General features: G+C 41.7%; 4 protein-coding genes across 5 annotated transcripts; 2 read left to right on the top strand and 2 right to left on the bottom strand.

Annotated features, from left to right (window-relative positions):
- Positions 1-1,252: 1,252 nt before the first annotated feature.
- On the bottom strand, positions 1,253-5,572 carry LOC135628855 (iron-sulfur cluster assembly SufBD family protein ycf24-like). The gene is made up of 2 exons (XM_065135800.1): positions 4,048-5,572; positions 1,253-1,709 (listed from the first exon to the last, which is right to left on the bottom strand). Exons 1-2 carry the CDS (start codon positions 5,521-5,523, stop codon positions 1,491-1,493), a joined length of 1,695 nt encoding a protein of 564 aa, XP_064991872.1. The 5' UTR covers positions 5,524-5,572; the 3' UTR covers positions 1,253-1,490.
- Positions 5,573-5,855: 283 nt separating this feature from the next.
- Positions 5,856-10,464, top strand: LOC135628856 (E3 ubiquitin-protein ligase HAKAI homolog). Its single transcript, XM_065135802.1, has 3 exons — positions 5,856-6,180; positions 8,294-8,352; positions 9,129-10,464. The coding sequence occupies exons 1-3, from the start codon at positions 5,920-5,922 to the stop codon at positions 10,252-10,254; spliced, it is 1,446 nt and encodes a 481-aa protein (XP_064991874.1). The 5' UTR covers positions 5,856-5,919; the 3' UTR covers positions 10,255-10,464.
- Positions 10,465-12,722: 2,258 nt separating this feature from the next.
- Positions 12,723-21,251, top strand: LOC135628854 (uncharacterized). Its single transcript, XM_065135799.1, has 7 exons — positions 12,723-14,495; positions 17,142-17,232; positions 17,340-17,497; positions 17,604-17,655; positions 17,795-17,877; positions 18,006-18,099; positions 20,373-21,251. The coding sequence occupies exons 1-7, from the start codon at positions 12,939-12,941 to the stop codon at positions 20,945-20,947; spliced, it is 2,610 nt and encodes an 869-aa protein (XP_064991871.1). The 5' UTR covers positions 12,723-12,938; the 3' UTR covers positions 20,948-21,251.
- Positions 21,190-22,744, bottom strand: LOC135628857 (dof zinc finger protein DOF1.4-like). Of its 2 annotated transcripts, XM_065135803.1 has the most exons (3): positions 22,549-22,744; positions 22,199-22,380; positions 21,190-22,109 (listed from the first exon to the last, which is right to left on the bottom strand). In XM_065135803.1, the coding sequence occupies exons 2-3, from the start codon at positions 22,302-22,304 to the stop codon at positions 21,493-21,495; spliced, it is 723 nt and encodes a 240-aa protein (XP_064991875.1). In that variant the 5' UTR covers positions 22,305-22,380; positions 22,549-22,744; the 3' UTR covers positions 21,190-21,492. The 2 variants fall into 2 exon arrangements, with proteins under 2 accessions (XP_064991875.1, XP_064991876.1); XM_065135804.1 differs by lacking the exon at positions 22,549-22,744 and having other exon boundaries at positions 21,190-22,116; positions 22,199-22,532.
- Between the last annotated feature and the right edge of the window lie 1,421 nt (positions 22,745-24,165).

Here is a 24,165-nt window from a genome sequence, read left to right as displayed (position 1 = left end):
GAAATATATAAAAATATTCTTAATTTTCACTCAACAGCACTTAAAAACTCTCAGATAAAATAGTTTATGTTTGTAAAAAATTGAATTACTTAAAAACGGAAATGATCTTAAATAGGACTAAAGTATTTTGAATTTAGTAATAACAAAACGATATAACCCTATTCAAAAACACTACAATTGGTTTTATTGGTTCGGTCTATTTAAATTTCGACAGAAAACTCAAAAGCTAAAACTACCTCCTCGCAGTGAGGATATTTTCACCGTGTAAAAAAGTAAAACCTCTCTTCTAATATTTTGGAAATAAGAGATGTTATAAAAAAAATCATAAGCTTAAGCTTTCCCAAAAAAATTGCCTTTCATATCTTTAGACATCAAGTGAGAGTGGGGGTTAATTATAGATTACCGCAGTAGTTAGATCTTAATATTTCGATCTTTAGATTTAAAAATTTATATTAAAATTTTTATAGTTATGAATCCCTATAATTATGAAGGTGAAAAATCTAACTTAATTTATTCTAATATCATTGATTTTATCTTACGAAAATAATAAATAAAAAATTATAATTTTAATATTTTAATTAATGATGATAAAAAGATGACCCAAAACTATTGTAGATGAAAAAAAAAGAAACGATGATAAAAAGATGAGGACTGGAAGTCGTTTGTTGACCCAAAAATTACCCTTCGGATCGTCCCGACATCTACATCTGTCGACAACCTCGAAGTGGAAGTGGCGTGCACAATGGTATCACAGTTATTGTCACGAATCTTGCACACCGTCTCTTACTCCACGCCAATACCATTAAGCAAATCGAAGGAGGCAATTAATCCTACCAGTTAGTTGACTCAAGAACACATGGATTAATCTAATCTTTTTCCACGGCTTTGAAGATATCTCCACGTGTTCCCAGTTCAGCCTCAGTCATTCCACCTCCCATGTATGTTCTCACGCTTTCTCGTAGCTGGACTTCCCCCGTGTGTGCTTCTTAGCAGAAGAAGAAGAGCCATCACCATGTAAGAAGAGAAGCATAATTGTGAAGGGATCAATCCACAGAGGTTTTATTAGGCTCGCATTAAACGCAACAGTAGTCAAACACAACAATTGAATATTTGAAGCATCATTTAAGGCATCCAAGGCCTAAATTCCTCTTACTTTCACCGTGCATGAATCACTTGCTGATGAACAGACTTGATGAGAATCCATACCTGAAAACAAAAGGCTAAGATCCAGATCTCCCTTGAGCTGAGAGGATACTGAAAGCTCTGATCTTTACTGGGAAAACAGGTAGAATCTTGTGAGCAACATTCTCATCTCCAAACAGAAGGTACATTGAGCTTGGATTTATCATCGACGTGGTCATCTCGTATGAAGAACAAAATAAAGAGGGCATTCGATATTGACTTCTGTGCTATAAGTCACCCTGCTTTTTTATCAAGCTATACAGTATACAAAAGTCCCGACCTTTTGTTCTGCTGAGAGACGAGGATATTTACCCAACAGACCCCTCTAATTTCAAGTTCATGAGTGCATTCACCTCAGAGGCAAACTCGAGGGGGAGCTTGTCGAAAACATCCCTGCAGAATCCACCTATCATTGCAGCTACAGCCTTTTCGTGATCAATCCCCCTCTGCTGAAAATAGAAGAGCTGATCTTCGCCTATCTTCGAAGTGCTTGCTTCATGCTCAACACGGGCTGTAGGGTTCTTTACCTGGTCGATGCACAGTCAACTTATCAATATAAGCAATTGACTAAATTTACAGACATGGAAATTGGAAAGTATGTTGTTTAATGATGCATATAATCTGGAAACTGTATATACAAAGATGGAAGTTAATCACACAATCAAGAACTATTAAACAGATGCCAATTGGTACAAATAATCTAGCAAGAGTAGGTACAAATAAGAAGGTCGATTCACAATCAAGATTGATCAAACTGATGCCAAATCGATCTATAAATAGAAGCCGTTATCTATTGTCTTTTTTTCCTCAAAGATCAAGTGCAATCAACATTTGCTCTTTAACATAAATGCTAAAGTTATATACATAAATGCCAATGGATATGTAGAGCTTAATTGTAAAGGTGACAAACATTGCTTACTCAATCTAATCAATTGGCTTAAGAGAAATAGCAAGTAGTCATTAGCTATTGTCCTCAAGGATCAAGTGCAATCCATATTTACTCATCACCAGAAATGCTAAGGATAAAAAGCATAAATGCACATGGATATATAAAACTTAACTGTAAAGTAACAGAATTGAAACTCTTCACTGTTACTATGAGGAACAGCCATATATATATATATATATATATATAAAGACAACAGCCTCATAAAAATGCATAGAACACAACCACCTTATTGGGACCGTTAATTAAAGAATACAGATCTCTGTGGAGTATTTGAAATTAAAAAAGAACTGGGTAATACTTCCAAAGGATTTGCTAACAAACACATGTTCTACAACTGCTAAGACAGCAGATATATCTAAGGAAAAAATATCCAAAACAATGGTGGCACAAGCATAAATAAGAATTTAGCAGGTTCAGAAGATATTTTGTGTGGTAAAAACCAAACCTAATAAAACCCCATAAAATAATGAAGACAACAAGTCTATAAAAACATGTAATCTCAATCTCTAACCAATTAACATCTGACTATGTTGCTTTGGCTGATCACAAATTCATAATTTAGCATTCAACCAATTCTATTGACCATACTGACCACCAAAAGGTCTAAAGGACAAGTCTCTTGAGAAGCAAATAAAAACATAGTTAGTAGAGCATCAGATTCTATTCACCACCTCTCTTGCTATCTCCTTTCCTGTTGTAATTGGCAGCGAACACAATAATGGCATCTATTTCAAGTCGTATACACGAGTGTCTTTTTCTCCATCTTTGTATCGCATACATACGTGACATCTTTTTGTGTAACTGGTTAATTACTATGATGATGTCTTTATACAATACAATTAATATTATCTTCTGACAAAGTTGCATTTTGATCATTACTTTTCATCCTATTATATATATATTATCTTTGATATTTTTAATTTTGTAATTCTTAAGTTAGATATCTTATTAACTATGCAGTTAAAATCTTTCAGCATATAATATTTCTTATTTTTATCATATTTTATTTTTTAAAATTATTTTTAGGTCAATCTTAATCATGCTGATCTGATCCGACCAACCTCAAAATATTGTCCCTAACTGATATAAGCCTAATCTTATGAACTATGTTCATGATACACACATTTTGCTCCTGCAAACTAACCAAATCAATGAAGATGTGAGAATTAAACACATAGAATACATATGTATATTTTGATGTCTGCATGTAATTAAGTGCTTACATAATGCTCAATAAAAGAAAATAATAAAAATGCATCACACTAGAAGCACTACCACCATTAAACATTTTTACTTAGAAATAACCTAAGTAAGACATACAGATGTTCTCATCAGCTACTAGCATGAATAATTTCAATAACCTTAACCAATTGTCTTCTTTAAGTTTTGTGTCAAAATGTGTACAAAAAATTTATAAAAAAAATCAGTTCTTGTTTACTAAACAACCATATCCAATTTCCTTTTTCTGGTTGCATATATTTGTCTATGCACCATAAGTTATTGTCATTGACCACGTTAAGCAAGTCACTTTAATCAGAACAATTTGGAAAATATAGGCCAGGCTCCACTATTAAAGCAAAATTTCTAAATTGTCGACTTGCAAGTAGACTCACAACTCTCATGTAGATGCAAATCATAAATGCATAACCATAACTGCATTAAACATCAACCAGATAGATCCATTTAAAGTCTATCGCATGCATGTCTGCAGAGTTTAAAGGTATCACCTAATTCTTATGGAAGTTCAAAGAAAGAGATTAGTAACTCCAATTCTTTGAAGGGACCAAAATTGCTTGGCCTTGCAGAAAAATAGGAAACTTGATCCAGCATCTCACATTAAGGAGAAAAATTACAGGTCACAATAAATATAAACAAGACATGATAAGCCAATCTATAACGATAAATGGGCAGCTTACCTCTATGTAGGGATATGTGTTTGCACCAGCTGTGTCACCAATAAGCATAGAATCACATTGTGAAAAGTTACGAGCATTTTCTGCATCAGGCTGGACCTTAACAAGCCCCCGGTAACAATTCCTCGACTTCCCAGCAGATATGCCCTTGGAAACTATTCGACTCCTAGTATTCTTCCCCTGATGAATCATCTTTGTTCCTGTATCTGCTTGCTGAAAATCCTTTGTCAGTGCTACCGAGTAAAACTCACCTACTGTGTCGTCCCCCCTCAGAATTACGCTGGGGTACTTCCATGTTATTGCGGACCCAGTTTCCACCTGTGTCCAAGAAATTTTAGACCCTTTACCTTGACAAAGCCCCCTCTTTGTCACAAAATTGTAGATCCCACCGATGCCTTGCTCATCCCCAGCATACCAGTTCTGCACAGTAGAGTACTTGATCTCGGCCCCCTCATGACAGTAAAGCTCCACCACCGCAGCATGTAGCTGGTTCTTATCATAGGAAGGCGCCGTGCAGCCTTCCAAGTAGCTCACATAGCTCCGTTCATCAGCGATGATCAGAGTCCTCTCGAACTGTCCAGTCTCCCGGTCGTTAATACGGAAGTAGGTGGAAATTTCCATGGGGCTCACAGTGTCCTTGGGGATGTAGCAGAAGGAACCGTCACTGAAGACAGCAGAATTGAGGGCGGCATAGTAGTTATCCCCCGGGGGGACGACCTCGCCCAGGTAACGACGGACGAGGTCTGGGTACTCCCTGATTGCCTCAGAGATGGAGCAAAATATGACGCCTTTCTCAGCGAGGGCGGCACGGTGTGTGGTGGCGATGGAGGTGGAGTCGATGACGGCGTCAACTGCGACGTTGGCGAGGCGCTTCTGCTCGTTGAGGGGGATGCCGAGGCGGTCAAAGGTCTCGAGGAGCTTCGGGTCGACCTCGTCGAGACTACCAAGCTTGGGCTTCCGCTTGGGCTCGGAGTAGTAGCAGATGGACTGGAGGTCGATGGGTGGGTAGCGGTTGTCCGACCACTGCGGCTCGCGCATGGCCTGGAAGCGGCGGAAGGCGCGGAGGCGGAACTGGAGCATCCAGTCAGGCTCGCCCTTCTTGGCGGAGATTAGGCGTACGGTGCCCTCATCAAGGCCCTTGGGGATCGAGACAGACTCGATGTCAGAAACAAAGCCCCACTGTGAGTAGTCCCGCTTCAAGAACCGCTCGATGGGGTCGCCGTCCTCCTTGCCGCCACCGTCGTTGGGGGAGCGGCTGGGTTTGCGGTCGGTTTGCACGGCACGTATCGGATCCGAGCGAGGACTCCTTTGGGGGGGTGGGACTGGGATTAGGGTTCTTGAATTGGGGAAGAAGCTGATGCGACGAAACCCTAGGCGTAGATCCGAGGGATTTGTATGTTTGTATCGGGGTGGGGTTTGGAGAGGGGAGAGGGGGGAGAAGAGGGACGTGGAGGATGATGAGGTGGTGGAGGAAGCCATTGAGGAGAGAGGAAACAGCCGATGCGCGAAGAGAGGCCAGTCTGGGGAATAAGAAGAAGAAGAGGAAGAAGAGGGCGTGTGGAGGGGATGCGACGGAAGGCACACCCCTGCGAGGTCCGCTCGAATGCTGCCACGTGGTTAGCTCCAGTGGATTGGGTCGGTCACGCCGGCACGAATTGGTGGTCATCGGCTAGATCGAATCCGACCAAATCCGAGTCGAATCCGAACATATCCTAATCGTCCAAATCCGAATCCAATAGTAACTCTCAGTCACGTGCATTTCACGTGCAAAGTTCTTTCTCACGTTATATAGATGAAACTAAACCTGAATCATCAATCACCCATACCGGAATCAATCGAACTCGTAATCGCGAGGGAGGAGAGCGGCAGAGGACGATGCTGCAGATTCGACTGCGGAAGGTATCGGCGGGGGACGGCGGCGGAGCGTCGGTGAAGCCTCACCCGCTGGCGAACACGGTGACGGTGGCGTGCCCCGACCACCTCAACATCGCCGGCCTCCCGGTGGCCAAGAGCCTCGGCGCCGTCACCTCCTCCGCAGCCGTCCGAACCGTCGGCCGCCGCTCCCGGCGCAACCTCGGCGAGCGGGTTCACTTCTGCGTGCGTTGCGATTTCCCTATCGCCATGTACGGCCGCCTGGTATTGTTCGCCTTCTCGTCTTTACCGTTCGATTAGGTCTTCTCTATCTCCGTTGTCTACTATTAGTCTCTCTTCGCGTTTCTTCCTTCTGGTAATATGTTTTGTTGAGAACGAGCCGTGGTTTGGCCTGGGAGAGTCAAGTCCTGAGAAGTACCGCACAGAAGGTTTCCTATTGGGGAGGAACAAATCTAGAATATTGGGAATCAATGAGAAGACTATTGTCCTGTGTCGCGGTGGTCACAATAAATTTCAGAAGATAGGTTATTGAATTGTTCGTTTTGACATTGCAATAGTTGATGCTGGGATTATTAAGGAATAGGTTTACCACTTCGGGTAATATAGTCATTGAGGAGGAATAGTGGGAAGATTTATTCTCTTGTGTCGATGCTGGAATTAAATATCAGAATGCAGATTGGAACTAGGAAGATGTAGTCTCTCTTTTCATAAATATGGACATTGCATTGTTCTTTTTGACATTGCATCATGAGATGTTCCTATTTTCAAAACTTTATTACATATTAGCTGTCATTTTTTACAGATTTCTAAAGTTGTTCTCATAGACTCTTATTCATTTCACTATGGATTCTGAAAATGCTGATGGACCCATAGAGCTGTGTGGATCTTTGTAGAAATAAGTTGATGATTAACCTCTTTGACTAAATTTAACTATCCGGTTTTATGATAATTCAGTTAGCATGCTGAACTTGATGCTTCTTTCCAATGTGAATTTTGTTTTTGATGGAAAAAAGAACTGTGAGTTGTACATGTTATGCAAGATTTTTCATTTATAGAATATATCATAGACTTCTGATTCAGATTTAGAAAATGCTGGAATGAAGGCACATGTTGCAATTACTGTCATTGAAGACTGTTTGCAAGATAGGGCTAGACATTTGTTGGTTGGCCAGGGGAAGAAGATGTTTCTAGAGATTCCTTTTAGAGATTGAATTTGTGATGGACTTAGTCATAAGAATTATAATGATTAATGTAAGAACTACTTAATGCTACACTGGAATCAGTTAATTGACATGTATTCTGAGGCCTTATCCTGAAATAAAAGATGTGACAAACTTTATGAACTTCAGAAACTTTTATCATGACTGGTTTATGAAGTTTTTAGTCCTTATAATTTATCGTACTATGTATCTTAGGGCTTAGTCTTGGTGCGTATAGCAGTTGACATGGTATAATCATGCAGAGGATTTTAACATATTGACGTAATGACGTGGATACCTTTCTCAATCCAAATACTGAATGCAACTTACAAGAAACATCAAACTATTAACCCCCTTGAGCTGGACAATGAGATTTTTGCTTTTGATTGTGAGAGAAATGCTGTTTTACTTGATCTAAATATTGGAATTTTTTAGTAATAGAAGGCATCTTGTACACTGGTTTCCTTCTTAAATGAAAAATTAAATGAGACTTCAGGATGAGAAACCAGAAAAAGAAAAAAAATAAAACAAGGAATGAAACATCTGCATTTTATGTATTTCAAGAATATGGCAAAACTCCCGCTCCTTTACAGTCTATTTTATTGAAGAAAAAAAATGTCGATAGAAGCTTAAAAAAACAACTCCTAGATTTGGAGAATGCACACTTTTTTATGCCTTTTTTTTTCTTTTCAGTTGTGTTGCCGATTTTACCGTGTTTGCATGGTTGACAAGATGCTTATCTAATTGATCAAAATTTTGTTCCCCTATGGTGGCTTTGGTAATTGACAGTCACTGTAGCTTCTTTATTCTAACAACAATAAATTGAGCATTTTGGAGGATGACACACCTATCTTGCAACCATTCCCAATAAAATTAGATAAGCTAATTAAGACCTTGATATTTTCTACTTCCAAATTTTTAATTTTATACTACTCGTCATCCATTATATATAAGTGTTGGGAAGTCATCATTTTGCTGGATAAATTAGTCCTCATAATTTTATCTGGAATGCTAGACAGGTTTAAATTTGAAGGTGGCTTGTATGGCTGAAGATTTCATTTGTTTTTTGTTTTCTGTTGATGACTATGATTTGCATGCACAATAAAATGGGTAACATAGTGTTGAACTTTAGTTGGTTATGGTCTGTGTGCTGTTACTATAACCTAAAATATTTGCAGGTACCATGTGAACATGCTTTCTGTTTGACATGTGCAAGAAGTGATGCTAGCTGCTGCCTGTAAGATCTTTTTACCTGAGCTTATCTATTTATTTATTTATGAATCGGCTATTCGATCTGCATTGGACTTGGGTTTTGTTTTTTTGGCGTCTCTTATAGTATTCAAGATCCAAATTTTGGAATAGTTTGTTCTTTCATGCATTGTAAAATGGAGTTATTAACTGTTTGATTCTTACCACTTGACAGTAACTTTAACCAAGTGTTTTCTGTTGGTCTACCTTTGACAATCAAGTTTACCATTGTAATTTAGTGGTCAACATGTTTAAACGGTATTAACATTCATCAACCACAGTATTTTTGTTGTTACTAATTTCCAATCATCTCATTATCATAGTCACCATTTATTCCCAATATACGTCCAGCCTATTTTAATGAGCATAGACAATTGATGGACTCTTTTATAGAGCATTGCCGTTGGAGAGACTTCTTTCTGTTCCCAATTCATCTTATCAATTAATATTGAAGTTTTTATGCATCAAATCATCTTTATTCTTACTTGGACGATACATTCTGGTGGTTGAAGATAGACATGAGCTTCCAAATTAGGAAGTGTGGCCACAATACTCTCTGTGCAATGGATATTCTTGGTTGTTTGATTGGTACATTTGTTTGAGAGAGAAATATTGCAGCACCAACTATTAGAAAACTTTTACACAAAATGTATAACAAGGGTCCTATTTATATTGATTCCACTGCAAAATTATGTTCCATTATTCTTGGATTTTATTATTACCGATTTTACTGGATATGACTGTTGTTATTTCCTTTTTTTGCAGCTGCAATGAACGTATTCAGAAGATCCAATCTATCAAAATGATGGAGGGCATCTTTATATGTGCTGCTCCTAACTGTCTAAAGTCCTTTCTCAAACAATCAGACTTTGAATCTCATATTCGTGAGGCTCATGCTGACCTTCAATCCAATACCAAGGAGGGCGGCACTGAGACTGAGGCAAGTGCGTCATCTATCAACGCTTGTAAGCAATTATTACTGCAAGAGACATCCATTGCTGGTGCACCACCAATGTCAGGCTTCTCCCCGAGCACAAACCCTCAGAATCACTATCGTGATGAAAGAACTCGTCACCAACAGTCTAATGATCATCCATTTTCGGTGGTGCCACTTCATTTGAAGCCAATGCCATTCAATGGCCCCCAACAGCGCCAGCCAGGTGATATCCAGGCAGACAATAACCCACCTCCCAACAGCTGGGTTAATCAGCCCCAAAGTTTTTTGGGCCAGGCTGGTTCTCAGAATCGACAAGTCTCTGATCAACTGCTTTCCGAGAAACAAGGGAATGCTTTCGAGTCCTCATCCTCAAATTACCCGCCATCGCAACCCCCTTTACTGCCAAACTATCAGTTACCTATAAATTCCAACCAGGCCGTAGTTCCTCATGCAGCATTTAGTTATGCTCATCATTCTACAAAAGGATCTGAACAATATTACAATGCTCCCTACGAAATTCCACACACACAGCAGGTGCCAACAGGTGGGCCAGCAGAGGGGTCAGTATTAGGGCCTTCTCCGGCTTCAGCAGGAATGCCAAGTTTTCCAGGCAGTGCACTATGCCTTTGGGGTTCTGGCCAGATGATTGTACCCTTGAACCAACACTTCATGCGAGCTCAAGGGGTTCCAGAGCGATACATGAATGTGACGGATTCTCAGGGAAGAATTCAGTCGATGCAAGGTGATGGTCGTCAGATTTCAGGAGGATGGCTGCTGAATCATTCTCAAGTTGGTCAGCCATCACAGCTCCAAGGTGTATCAGCCGTTCATAGTGATAGTAAGGGTGTCTTGGCACAGCAAGTACCACTTCCACCGCCACAACCACAGCCTCTACCGACGTCTCAGCAGCTTAACGCCGGGAAGGTCTCCGGTTTTAGCTCTGTAAATCAATAGGGTCAGGACTATGGTTAGCAGAATTGCAGTAATGGTTTTGCCAATTTTTTGCTTTTGTTGATGTGATGTACATTGCCCCTTGAAAGTTATTCCGGCGAGTGTTTTGATCGGTTGAATGCGGTGTCTGATTAGTGTAATAAATTCTCCTTTTACCTTTTTTCCAGTGCATAATGCTTTTGAAGTTGAAAGGAAAATAATGAATTTATGATATGCCTTTCTGCCTCTTGTGTGATGCTCCAAAATAATGAATCAGATCGTTGTTCATCGACAAAAACAGGATCAAGATTCATCTTTATCTTTAGGAGATGGTCTAATTCAACCTTGTGTGGCTTGTTCGACTGTATTTAGGTGATAGATATCAATCATACTCGTGAAAGATTTGATCAACTAGTTTGTTCGTCGCATCTTCGTGGGACGAAGACTCGGCTTCTATCTGGTAAATCCTGATGCGAACATGCTCCTGGGAGGGGCCCAGCGTGATGATATCCCCCTCTCTCATCTCGTGATCAGCCATCCACCAGGGCGAGCAGGCGACTCCAAGATTGCTCGGGGAAGAACATCACGTGCTCGCGTGGGCCATCGGCAACCGCAGCCTGCAGCAAAGAGGAGGGAAGAAGGCAGCAGAGGGAGGGGGGGGTGGGGGGAATGCATTGGTTGGTTGGCGGTGTCTCCGTGAGTTGACAGCGAAGTGCATCGATGGTGAGTGGTGGATTTATGCCCGCTGTCTGTACTACTAAATCCGCCGCATGTGCCCTTTGCTTCCTCTTCTGCCTCTCCCTCCTCCTCCTCGACCACCAATCAGGCTGTTAATCTCGTTCACCAGACTCCAAGCTATCTCATTCTCAACACTGTAGTAGGAATGGCCCTGTTCATGGCCATGAACTACATCATTCGTGCTTTTATTCTAATCTTGCATGATTGATTTCAGTACGACAGTGATGTTTGTTTAATTCTTCCTTCAGCCCCTCATCGTGCAGCATTGTCAACCCTTCAAGATTCTAATTCTTTCTTCTTCTTCTCTTTCATGAAAAATGGTTCTTAAGTCAATGGTATATATATATATATAGCCTTGAGATGTACTCATCAAGTCATTCTTATTCTGAATCCAACTTCAATTATTGTCACTGTTAAGCTCAGTCGTTTCTTCCCATGGCAATGTGAGAACAGAGCAGCATTTCACCTCCATCAGAAGTCTTTACCGAGACAGGATCATTGGAGTGGCTGCATATTATCCATGCAAGCAGTAAGCCACAGCCCAGGAGGAACACCCACACACCTTCTCATGGTGCTTTTCTTGTGATCTGGTCCGCCACAGCGTTCTTTGCCATCAGCCCAAGCCATTCCTAGTTTCTTCTCTTACGGGCGTTGCCCTCTGCAACATGCTTGTGGGGGCTGTTCCTCTGAAACGATTCTTTTGCCGCAAACAGGGCAGGACATGGTCCCTTCTCATCGACGTCGACCCCTCGATCGCTGCTGCTCACAAAGAAATGGTGGAGTTCGGGAACAGCACTACTTAGAAGCTCCTTAGCTTTGCCTGTGAAGCTGTTGCGGTCAGTGAGCAGGACCATTTTGTTCACCTAACGTAGGTAAAACAAAGATGCCATTACCTAGGCTGATCCAGCAAAGGGAGGAACAGCTAATAGTTGGGTACCTTTGGTGAAGGGAATGGGGGGACCTTCGGGCCTAACAGGACTACCGCGTTGGGAGGACCACCGCCATGAACCGCTTGGGAAATGGTCCGCCCTGTCGGATTAGCTCAGACAAGCGGAAAGAAACAAAGATAAAAGGAAGGATAGAGCGAGAAAGGGAGAGAAGGAAGACAGCCATCACACACAGCAAGTCATTTGCAATGCCCTGTTTGCCTCTCGGGGAAGCGAGATTAGAACACACTGCAAGCAAAGCGCCATCCATCATAGCGAACACCCTTGCATGCCTTGCATCAAGCAGCTACAGTCATTATTATGAGAGAGAGAGAGAGAGAGAGAGAGAGAGAGAGAGAGAGGGAGAGAGCACGGATGATTTGCTAAGATTAAACTAGTTTGTGATAGAAGATCCAGAGAAAGTGGTGTGTAAAAAGGCAGCTGCCACCTTATTACAGTGGAACAGAGAAGAACGTGCCGAGCTCTCTCAGCCCACATAATAATGCCAGCAGTATCCAACGTGCTTTATTTATTCCCTTTTCAGCTTTCCCCCTCTGTACTCCGCTTTATTTTTTACTCCTATTTTTATTATCTTAAACCCTCTTTTATTATTTTAAGATGAATAAGATCGAGGTTTCGAAATCTTATCGATCAATTTTTATTTATAATATATAAGAATACAGTTTAAAAATATATCTAATAATATTTTTTTTATAAAAAATATTCGTATTTTATTATATATATATATATATATATATATATATGTGTGTGTGAATTATTATGAGGGACGATATTAACGATGGAATTAAGGGGATGACTTTGGGAAGGGGTGGATGTACTTCGTGAGAGAGAACTGTTCCTAACGCCAGCCACTGCTTTTTTATCTACGGAGTGGGGCGGGGCGGTGACGACATCGCATAGGACTTCGATCCCCTGTGTGTTGGTTCCCCGTCCCCCTCACTATTTCTCGCCACGTCCGATTGGAGCCCCGAATCGGGTCGCCGTGTCGGTCGGCAGCCTCGGGAACGGAATGCGGACGCGGATATGAGGAGCTCGGCGACGGCGGTGGAGTGGGAGGCGGTGGCGCAGCCGCAGCAGCAGGAGGGCGACGAGGAGGAGTTCTACGAGTCGTTGGATCGGATCCTGTCGTCGTCGTGCTCTTCGACCTCCGCCTCTGACGACGACGCCGACCATCGCCACCGCCACCACCAGCGCCGCGCCGCCCACTTCCCGCCGCCGGTGGCCAGCTCCTACGACGTATGGATCTCCGAGCCGTCTTCCGTCGAGGAGCGCCGCCGCCGCCTCCTCCAGCAGATGGGCCTTATCGGGGACCCCGCTCTCGCCCGGGCTAAATCCACTGCCCCTTCCCCCGACGTCGACCCCGGCTCCGGTGGGCCTAGGGCTTGGGAGGCAGAGGCTGGGTCATCCGTTCCGTCCCTCGATTCCTCGCCGCCTGCCGTGTCTGTAATCGTCAGATCCAGATCAGATGGCTCCGTCGATCCCAATCGTGTGATTGCGGAACGGCCGCAGCGGCGTGCTATTTCGTTTGGATCTGCCACGGCGACCAACAAGCCGCCCCTAGTCGGGCGATCTTGGGCGCTGGCTGGGGGAAAGTACAAAGAGACCGACGGCAGCTGCGGCGGAGACGGTGGCGGCGGTTACCAGCAATGTACGATCAGGAATTTGGACGACGGGAGCGAGTTCGTGGTGAAGGAGGTACGGGAGGACGGGATGTGGAACAAGCTGAAGGAGGTCGGGACCGGGCGGCAGCTCACGATGGAGGAGTTCGAGATTTGCGTCGGCCGGTCCCCAATCGTACAGGAGCTCATGAGGCGGCAAAGCGTCGAAGAGTCTGGGAGCGGCGGCACTAAGAGAAACGGCTACGCCTGCGAGGGCCCTGGTGGCGGGTTGAAGGCCAACTCAGGGAATCCTGCGGGCGCGAGGTTCAAGAAGAAAGGTAGCTGGTTCAAGAGCATCAAGAACATGGCGGGCACGGTGGTCTCTGGTGGGCACCATCACCGGGAAAGGCGGAGCAGTGATGAGAAAGACACATCGTCTGAGAAGGGAGGGAGGAGGTCGAGCTCAGCCACGGATGATAGCCTGGATGGGTCGCACTCCCTCCACCACGGCCCTGAAAAGATCAGAGTCCGGCAGTATGGTAAATCATATAAGGAGCTCACTGGTCTTTACATCACTCAGGAGATTCAGGCCCACAATGGGGCAATCTGGAGCATCAAATTTAGCTCGGATGGGCGATATCTGGCGAGTGGAGGCGAGGACTGTGTTATCCATGTATGGGAGGTTGTTGAGTCGGAGAGGAAGGGGGAGTTGTCAGATGGAGCCATAGGGGAGAATGGGAATTGTAATCCTTTTCTGGCTGCAATTGGTAACAGCTCACCGGAACCTGCAGTGGCAATGAGTTGTGTAGAGGGGAGCCACTGGGAGAAGAAGAGAAAGGCAAAAGTCCCTAACAGCAGAAGGTCTGTGAGTTCTGACCACTTAATGATGCCAGACCATTTTTTCGCTTTATCAGAGAAGCCCATCTGCTCTTTCAGAGGCCACACAGAAGATGTTCTTGATCTATCATGGTCCAAATCGCAGGTGATTTTTTCTTTCTTTGTTTGTTTCACAAAAGTTAAATAGTTGTTCTGTAGCTACACAGTGTTGTTTGATTAATCAACACTTGGTAAAACTTCCCTGTTAATGATGCCTACTAATGTCTTAACAAAATCAGCATTAGTATTGTTTGTAATCGATGAAACACTAATTAACTCTAGATGAAACACCATTTAATTCCAGGGAAAACATTGATTTGTGAAATTCTGATCCTTAAGGAACTCGAGACGAAGCATCACTTGCAGGCCAAATGCTAGTTGATTGAACACAATAGATAAGTTTGAGGTTTCTCAAGACATATGTGGGTCAAAGGGTTTTACAAACTTAAAGTCTGGCTTTTCGGTATATTGAGCCTTCATAAGAAGAAAGACTGATCATTGGTGCTGCATATACTAAGTAAGTAAATGCTGCTGCATTTGCCATTCACTAGCGAAGATAAAGAGGGAGCTTATCAGTAATCTAACATTATTATCCCATATTAAGGCCACCTATCAACTCTACTTTTTTGCTAAATATGTTAGCGCCTTTGGATCATCCCAATTCTGTTTTCTGGTTGACCACAGTAATTTATCATTAATCTCCTCATTGACCAAATGGATGAATGAAATTTTCTCTGAAATACAATTGCATTACCAGCTTCAACAAATGGCATATAGTAGGCTAGTTTATTCTTTGAGATTATCTTATTTTTCTACACATCAATTTTCTCTTGTCAGCTATATTGGTTAAGCCCAAATAACCACTTCAACTGTTGCATTCACTGATCACTGTTACAGATTGTGTTATTAATCCTTTAATATGTGGATTATTTTGGGTGTTAGCATATGTCACCAACACCCATGTACATGATGTCATAAAAATACAAACGAATGCTTGATTAATCATTCCAAACAAGTTGAGGTCAGGAAAAAGTAGTACTTTAGTTAACTTGCAAACTTTATCAGAAAAAAGTTTAATTTATGTGATTCTTTGATCCATATTTGATGCCAATATTCACACATGGGATAGCTCATGTTCATGAGCTCATTCCTGAGCAGGTTGAGCTTCATTTAGTGAGCATTGAGTAAGTAATTAGACATTTTTTTCTGCTCTTGCAGAAAGTCCATGTTCCTCATCTATCATTAGGATTTCTAGATTCTTAACATGTTATAATCTGATCCTCTTCAAGAGTTGGAAAAACATTCTGACACTATCCTTGATGAATTTGTGAATGTCTTCAATAATGTAACCTTTCTTTCCAAACACTAGACATGGTTTAACAATAGACTTTAAGCAACAGGGGTGGGTCAAAGAGACGGTATACCTTTCAAGGATTTTCACTTAAAAATGATTCATGACTCATGACCACTAAAGCTAATCTTGTTTCCCTTAATATGAAGTGATTCACTAGATAGAAGAACCCTCTCCAACAATAGGTTCCATCTGAACTGATGTCTAAGACGCAAGAATATAGGTGGCAAATGGGATCAAAATTTAGAGGCATGAGCTGGAGAAGAAATTGGTATGAAAAGGAATCATCAATTGAAAAGTAGAAGGCAAATTAGTAGTGGTTTCTAGATGGGTGTTGGAACATCATTTTATGCCTTCCCATGTATACATGCTGTAGAAACAATATCTAATAGTGAAGTATTTAGCTGGCCTTAGCAATGCTAAAAACATCTGTAGTTATTTGAATCATTATTCGTGTTGAATCTTTAGCTTTCTTCTGTATAATACATTTGATATTTTGTGCTTCGATTTTGAGGACTTTAGCTTCAAAATCTGATTGTCATTATTCGTTGCCATATTCTAATGGTCATCTCAATTACATATCCTACCGTACTACATCAATTTTGTGTATACGTTGGCTATTAATTCATCATTGTAGACAACTATATTAAATATATTTCCTATTCATCTACCAAGTCCAACTTCTAGTTGGAATACCAAATTTACTTGAGTTTGCCTGCTCATGACCTAGAGATGCTGAATGTTATCTTTTTCATTTCACAAGTGCATATTTGGTTTTATTTTTCTACTTTCTTTCTTCAAGTCATCTGATTGTTCTATGAAACTTCTTCTCAGATTTGTAAATCGAATGTAAGATAATTCCTTGATTGCTGATGCACATCTTTATTATTGTCTAAGTTGTAACTTGCTTAGGGTTTCACTGCTAGTATGGCAGCTTCTGCCAAGGAAGATCTGGAAGACAACCTAGATCTTACCTATCAGAGAGCTAGTGATAGGCCTTCAAAGGAAAGAGATCTATTACAACATTGATGTCATAAATATATGCTCAGAACTTGTCACTTTTGGAGTGTGTTTTTTTTCCCTCTCTGTACTATTTTTGAGCTTCAGACTCCCACTTGAAAGATTTGCTTGATATCTTGATGGTACATCATGTTGTTAATGATTTGTATACATCTTTGATTAAGACAAACTACACGGAACCTGCAGAAAATTTATACTTGTGCCTTTCCTAGATTTAGTGGAAAGTTCTTCTTTTTTTTTTCTCTTTTACATAATGCTTTGGCATAATCAAAGGTGCTCAATGCTTTTACTAATGTTTGATCATCTGGTAGATAATATGATACTGATAATGTTATGATTAAAAGTCTTATCTAAATGATATGCATCTACTTCTTAATGCAGTATCTGCTATCATCTTCAATGGACAAAACAGTCAGACTGTGGCACATGTCTAGCAGTTCTTGTTTGAAAACATTTTCCCACAGTGACTATGGTAAGCAAAAATTTGCTCTGCATTGCCTGTTTTGCTTAAATGATCATGTATTTTGAAGTTGTAATGTTTTATTAGAGAATGACAATTTTGTACCTACTTTGATCCAGTGACCTGCATCCAATTCAATCCTGTAGATGACATATACTTCATCAGTGGATCCCTAGATGAGAAAGTCCGCATATGGAGTATTCCAGACCGACAAATTGTTGATTGGAATGATCTTCATGAAATGGTTACTGCTGCCTGCTTTACCCCTAATGGACAGGTAGCAAATGCTTGACAAATGATAAATTTGATTCCACATTGAGTAAGCTTTGAAATCCCAAAGTAAGTCCATATGGATGATATGATTCAGCTGTTGGGACTTGCAGGCTGCTCTAGTGGGTACGCACAAGGGCAGTTGCCACCTGTTCGACACATCTGGTATGTGCCATAATAAAGATCATTTCTCCAATCTATTTTTGTATTTGTCTCCTTGTTCTATTGGGATATTTTTAACTTCATTATTCAATGATCTTTGCATTTTCTTTTCCTTATGTTAGACTGTTGTAATTTCCTTTAGATAATAAGCTACACATCAAGAACCAGGTTTACTTACAAACGAAGAAAAAGAAGTCCAGCCACAAGAAAATTACTGGCTTTCAGGTATCTAGAAATATATTAAATTCACCAAATAGGTGAATGTAAATTTTTTTTCATGCTTTATACTTTTTTGGATTTTTTAGAAATTTTCATTTATTACGTGGCATTGAACTGAATAGTTCATTAAACAGTTTGTTCCAGGAAGTTCCTCTGAAGTTCTTATCACATCAGCAGACTCAAGAATTCGTGTTGTCAATGGCATTGAACTAGTTCACAAATTTAAAGGTAAATCTTGGCAGTGATGGCTTATGGATTTTCTATCTTAAATTTATATTGTACCCTGTTAAGGTAAAGATCCACTAAAACAAAGGGATAAAATGAACTATATTAGAGTGACTGAACAACATCCAATTTCATGACAATACAATGATAAAAAGAAGGAAAAATAAACATTGACATAAACAATGACAACAAATGAGAAGTGATGTGGTCAATTTTTGGCCCCTTATGGACTAAGGCTGCAAAGGCTGACTCAGGCCTTCTTTTCTGAAGTAGATGACAAGGCACACTATTGCCTGCATGGGTTGAGCTAGGGTGTACAAAGGTGACTTGAAGTGAGGTACCAAGTTGAGCAGAAAAGTCCTGCTCTGGTTCATCCCTGATGTAAGGTGCCCTGTTGTAGTAGATGTATTCATCAAGATAAGTCTTACAGAACGGAGAGATGGCATAAATGTGTTTAGTGGAGTCCTCCTCAGGTCAGAATAACATAAGATATGAGATGGAGAGTAATCTGAGATGAAGACTTTAAATGGCGAAACTTTGAGAGTTTTACTCTGAATTTTTTAAGCAATTTTTAAGAAGGTAGACTTTCAACAATGGGGTGACAAATGCTAGTTATTCTCCACTATCATGAGGTCAAACTCAGCAAGACATCACATTCAGAATGTAGTAGGATCTTGTAGTTTGAACTTTAGGATGCTTTAATAATGTGACACGAGATAACCAAAGTTTTGTATCTGATGGTCATCTGAATTAGGAGTTCAATCTTTCATATTCCTTTTTTTTTAGAGACTTAAGAACCTATGTATTTGAATTTCTATCATGTAAAGGATCAGGAAATTCAGAAAAAGCTCCAAGTTCTTTTCTTAAATTAAAAAAAAAGATTCCTACTTGAACAGCTGGAAATATATATTTATGTAGATTTGTGGTCCAGTGTATATGTGGTGTTATGCAGGCACCTTTCTTAATCAACATGATCCAGATATTTTCTGGTGGTGATGTAACTTTTTGTTCTTGTGATAAAAAATGATGACTTTGGATATTATATTATCAACATTTATGGCTATGCTTTGTTTTATACTTTGTTCCTTCTATTAATCTTAGAATTCTGTAGCTAAGATAGAACCAAATAATATGAATCTGCCAAAAAATTTCACCCAAATCTATTTTTTAACCCTTATATCAAAGAAGTAATACAGATTCTTGATTATCAATGCATCTATTTTTCACATCCATAAAGGTTATTGCTCTGTGCACTTAACTTGCATCAACTTGTGATTGTACATTCACCGAATAGTTGTTTTGTTAGTAATTGCCTTGGTAGGAGATTTTGTTATGTTTTTTCCTGGACAGTAATATGAAAAGATCTTGATCTGGACTTCACCAATCTTTATGATTTTGTTTTTGAATTTCAAAGAGGTGAAAAGCAACTTCCTGTCATCTGGCATATGAAAATGCTTTGAGCCTGTTCGTATGATGATCTACACACTAATTCATCATCTGTCGAATAATCCTGGAGAAAGCAATCATCTAAATCAATGTTCAATATGAATTCATGCTGTATGGCCACTGCCAACGCATTATCGAGTGACTATCTTGCACAGATCTTCGTGGTACGGCCTGGTGTTCATTGTGGCTGTGCTCTCACCAAAGAAATCTTACCTTATGTAGACAGTTTTTGAGTATAGGACCTGTTTAAAGAACACCCTTAGAAGGGAAAAGAAGAATAAGCAGTTTTTTCCATGAATTATATGATCTTCCAAATCACGAGCAACTTGTTCTGCGTTGGACCTTGGTGACATTTTTAAAATTTCCATTGTGGAGGACTTGCATAGATTACTTAATGGTCCTCAGTGTTGCAGATTATCTTGGGAACAATCTGTAATGGAGGATCACAGCACCAGATGGTCACAATCAGAAGGGATCTTTGTTGTGTCATTGGCTTTTCTGAAAGAATCTCATAGATGCACTAATGTCCTTTCAGCAAATTTTAACTCAAGGATGTTGGTCACTTTTTTGCTAAGGAGTCATAGGCAGCTCACTCGGCCCTCGGTTTCATACCACTAAATAAAATATATAAATTTTTATTTATATGTTGCAATTTAAAGCATCGATATCTTTGATGAAACACATTTGAAGTTTCATTATAGTATGTCGGCACTTCTTTCTCCAATGACTATGTTGTATTCTGTATTCATGGTTGCGACTTGCGAGGACCGTGTGTATCGAATTTTGTTATCAAGGTTGATTGGTCTGATGCTGTTCCATCTTTTTTTCAGGCTTTCGCAACACAAGCAGCCAAATCTCAGCCTCCTTGGCCCCAAATGGGAAGTATGTGATCTGTGCTAGCGAGGATTCCCATGTTTATATGTGGAGATATGATGCTGATTCTCAACCAAGTAGGACTAAGGGTGTCATCAACTCCACTCAATCTTATGAGCACTTCCACTGCCAGGATGTGACGGTGGCGGTTGCATGGCCAAGCACCACTGCTTCAGGGTTGGTTGTGGGCCATAGCAACAGACAGAATGGCCTTGACCTAGCATCCAAGTGTGAATTGGAGGTGCATGCTCAGAGCAATGGGCATGAGAGTTCATCGTCGCCTATCTACTCCGAAAGCCCTCTTCACAGTCGCATCTTTTCGAACGCCAACTACTCCACCGATCTGGATTCTGTGGCTTGGCCTGAAGAGAAGCCGCAACGGAACAATCTTAGCCCTCAAACCAGCGGTGAGCTTTACAAAGGGGCTCTGCAGGTGCAAAGCAGGTCAGCATGGGGAATGGTAATCGTCACTGCTGGACGAGGAGGTGCAATAAGAATATATCAAAATTTCGGCTTCCCATTTCGGGTATGAAAGCATGCATTGCACCGAAAGTTGATGGTGCGTGAAGTGCGAGTTGCATGTTACTCCCAAAGTGCAGTTGTTCTGTGTATAGATAGGGTATATGGTGTGAATTCTATCTTCCACAGCTTGGTTCATAAGCTTTCTTTCATCTGTTTCACCTGAAAAGTTTCTGGGAGATGGATCTAAGCCAAAAAACCACACATCTGCAGATTGATATGTATGTAATACTAAACATTTCAGGTGTTCCCATATTGTTTCAAAGCCCTTTGTGAAAATATTTGATTTAAAAAAAGCTAAATTACTGGTTGGTGAATGTTCCAAGTAATTTGGCTTTGGAATATTGGAATGGATCTGTGTGCATCAGCAAACTGAAACATCAAAATCTCAGAGATTTCACTGAGAATGTTCAGATGTGTTAATTGATTTGCCTACAGAATATAACCAAACAGTGGAGTTTGATATCCGGAGAACAAATTCCCATCGGTTTCCTCTTCAGTCTCCATCCACATCGTAGAACAAAATCCAGCAACCAAGAGCAGAAGGCAGTCGATGCTTCAGTAAGTCAGAGTGTGATCCACTCGGTCGGGCGCCGGCGGCTTGAGTTCGAGGTTGACGAGGTCGATGATGTCGTCCCAGTGACTCAAGTTGCTCGCCGGCAGGTGCAGCATCGAGGTCTCCATTGCAAAGAGACGATCATCGACAGTGAAGGAGTCTTGCCCTGTGCAATCATAGAACGGTAATGAAGAGAAAGGATGAGGGCTTTCATGATAAGAGCTCAAGACGAGCGGTTCTTCAGATCCGGCGCCAAAATGCTCCGGCGGTGTTGGCTGACGGATGATCGGCAGATTGGAAGCGTCAGAGAAAACGCTGCTGCTGCCGTCGTCGATGCTTCTTCCGTTTCCATGACCATCTGATGCATCAGCGGGTGTGGTTTGAGCGCCCCGGGGGCGCTTGTTCTTGCGGCTGCCACCCACAGGCACGTTGCGGAGCGCGCCGCCCTCGGTCCAGTGCCTGCGACAGGCCCGGCAGTAGTGCCGCGGCTGCAACTTGCTGTAGTTGTTGTAGTAGCAGAACTTGGTGTTGGTGGACTCGCACCGCGGGCATCTCAGCGCCGCCACCGCCGCATTCCGCGTCTGCCTCTCCCGCTGCTGTGCTCTTCCACCGACCAGATCTGCGTCCTTCAAGATAAACCCAAACAAAAGAATCATACATAGCACACACCAACAGTCATCGACCTTCCTCACAACCACGATCAAACACCTGTGAGCACTTCAAGCTCTCTCCCATGGCTACGGTGGAAACGGCAGGACGAGCGATTTGGGACGAGAGGAAGCAGTTGCTGGCAGCGAATAGAAGCTGAGAGCATGTCGGATTTGGGATAGAATAAGAAGTTGGCCGACGGAGATTGGAATCGCTGCTGCTGCTGCTGCTGACGTTAATACCTGTGTATTAAATGTGGAAGAGGAAAGTGATCAATGTAGTGTGTGTTGTCGTCGTCTGCAGGACTGGAAGCCACAAACTCCAGAAGTTAATGCATGCGGCACGTAATATAAAGGGAAGGAGAGGTAAAGAAGCAGAAGAGGAGTGGGAGAGGAAGAGGCATTGCTTACTTCTCAAGCAAGCCTATTGTTACAGAGAAGAGCACGTCAGTGTCGGGCTGAGATTTCAGTCGGCATTAGAAACTGGCAATGACAGCTACCGCCAATAATAGCTTTCGTGCGATCATATATCTGTAATATACCTCAGCATAAGTACAAGAAATCACGTCTGTATGAGGAGCGATTTGATCTACAAAAGAAACTATCAATCTTTAGATGAGAAGAATTTACTTTTCAGAGTTCATCTCTATGTATATATAATCCTGAAATATGTAGTATTTTCATAGTAGTTTATGCAGGAAAGGAAGCTCAGAGATTCCATCGATTGCACGCCAACTCAGAGTGAGGTGTTGGTGAGTCATCAGTTTGACGGCAGGAGCACTGCTCGTTGACGAGGTGGACTCGGTTGGTGATGCTGCGGTGACAGACTTCCCCGTCTAATTCCGGGCTGGTGAATGGACCGAGGAAGATGGCGATCGGGGGGCCGTGGCGTTTCCCCCAACGGCGAGTGGCCGACAGATACGACGCACACCAGCATTTGGTCGGTGGCGACGAATGGAACGGTGGGCGCTGTCGGGGGCCCCGCGAGGAAGAAGATGGGGGAGCCGAGCCGGTGCGTCGCTGGAGCTCGACGCAACGTCGGCCTGGTCTTTGTTCTTCTACAGCAATGCAACAGTGGAGGACTCGAGAAAACGACGACCACAGGAAAGAGTTCCGACACACGTTCCAATTAGAATCCCTGCCCAGCCTCACCCTTATTGAGCGTGGCATGTAGTACGTGTTGTTCAGTGGGCTAATTAAAGATTATTTAATATAGTTAATTATCTTTAGTATTTTAATTTTTATATTTTAAAAATTATATTAATATTTTTATAATTATAAAACAGAAACATTTATGCCTATTTGCACTAATACCATCGATTTAGTAGAACACACAAAAACATAAATTTAAAAGATAAATTTAATATTTTAATTGGTGATAATAGATGACGATACCGTTGGAGCCACGGGTGACGGTGACTATTGTAGATGAAAAGAGTAACGATAAGAGATAAGGGTTGCTCGATAATTGTATCGATGATGGGTATGATGATGTACTCAACATCGAATTCCAAGACTTATATTTTTCTAACGTCGCCGAATACGTCCGTCAAGAGTTTGATAACCACTTGCTTACCTGCCTTCCAAAGCTTCCCTTCTTAGTTGATAACAATCGTAGTGAATAAAACTCCTCCAACGAGCCCCTCATTTCCTCTTTTTCGTATCCATGCGGTAACAAGGGGAGCAACAAGAGCTCCGGTGACGTAATCTACGTCGACGCTAATGTAGTTGTCGAGTGGTGAAAGGAATGCTCGATATATGTATTAGCATTGACATAGCTACATAGTGGCGCCGCTCAATAATTATATTAGTGATGACGTAGATGGTGGTGGTCGTCACAACATCTATAATGAAGATGGTGGCCGATCATCACTGACCCATTGAGCAGATCGCTCAACCCGAAGCTAGGGTCATCGGAGCTCCTATTGCTCCCCCTACTACCACATCAATTATTGCATAAGCATGAAAAAGGGGAGATGCGGGGGGGCTAGTTGAAGGAGGAGTTGAGCTCCCAACGGAAACATCCAA

The sequence above is a fragment of the Musa acuminata genome, chromosome BXJ3-1 (assembly GCF_036884655.1).
Source record: "Musa acuminata AAA Group cultivar baxijiao chromosome BXJ3-1, Cavendish_Baxijiao_AAA, whole genome shotgun sequence".
In the NCBI taxonomy this organism is placed as follows: domain Eukaryota; kingdom Viridiplantae; phylum Streptophyta; class Magnoliopsida; order Zingiberales; family Musaceae; genus Musa; species Musa acuminata.
Note: the sequence above shows the minus strand (reverse complement) of the source record. Positions and strands in the feature narration are given on the sequence as shown.

Coding starts and splice junctions, on each gene's coding strand:
- LOC135628855 (XM_065135800.1), bottom strand. CDS start 5,523: ATGGCTTCCTCCACCACCTCATCATCCTCCACGTCCCTCTTCTCCCCC. Junction 1,710..4,047: donor ACACATATCCCTACATAGAG/GTAAGCTGCCCA, acceptor TGCATCGACCAG/GTAAAGAACCCTACAGCCCG.
- LOC135628856 (XM_065135802.1), top strand. CDS start 5,920: ATGCTGCAGATTCGACTGCGGAAGGTATCGGCGGGGGACGGCGGCGGA. Junction 6,181..8,293: donor TCGCCATGTACGGCCGCCTG/GTATTGTTCGCC, acceptor AAATATTTGCAG/GTACCATGTGAACATGCTTT. Junction 8,353..9,128: donor AGTGATGCTAGCTGCTGCCT/GTAAGATCTTTT, acceptor CTTTTTTTGCAG/CTGCAATGAACGTATTCAGA.
- LOC135628854 (XM_065135799.1), top strand. CDS start 12,939: ATGAGGAGCTCGGCGACGGCGGTGGAGTGGGAGGCGGTGGCGCAGCCG. Junction 17,233..17,339: donor ATTTTCCCACAGTGACTATG/GTAAGCAAAAAT, acceptor ACTTTGATCCAG/TGACCTGCATCCAATTCAAT. Junction 17,878..18,005: donor AGAAAATTACTGGCTTTCAG/GTATCTAGAAAT, acceptor TTCATTAAACAG/TTTGTTCCAGGAAGTTCCTC.
- LOC135628857 (XM_065135803.1), bottom strand. CDS start 22,304: ATGCTCTCAGCTTCTATTCGCTGCCAGCAACTGCTTCCTCTCGTCCCA. Junction 22,110..22,198: donor AGAGCTTGAAGTGCTCACAG/GTGTTTGATCGT, acceptor TGAAGGACGCAG/ATCTGGTCGGTGGAAGAGCA.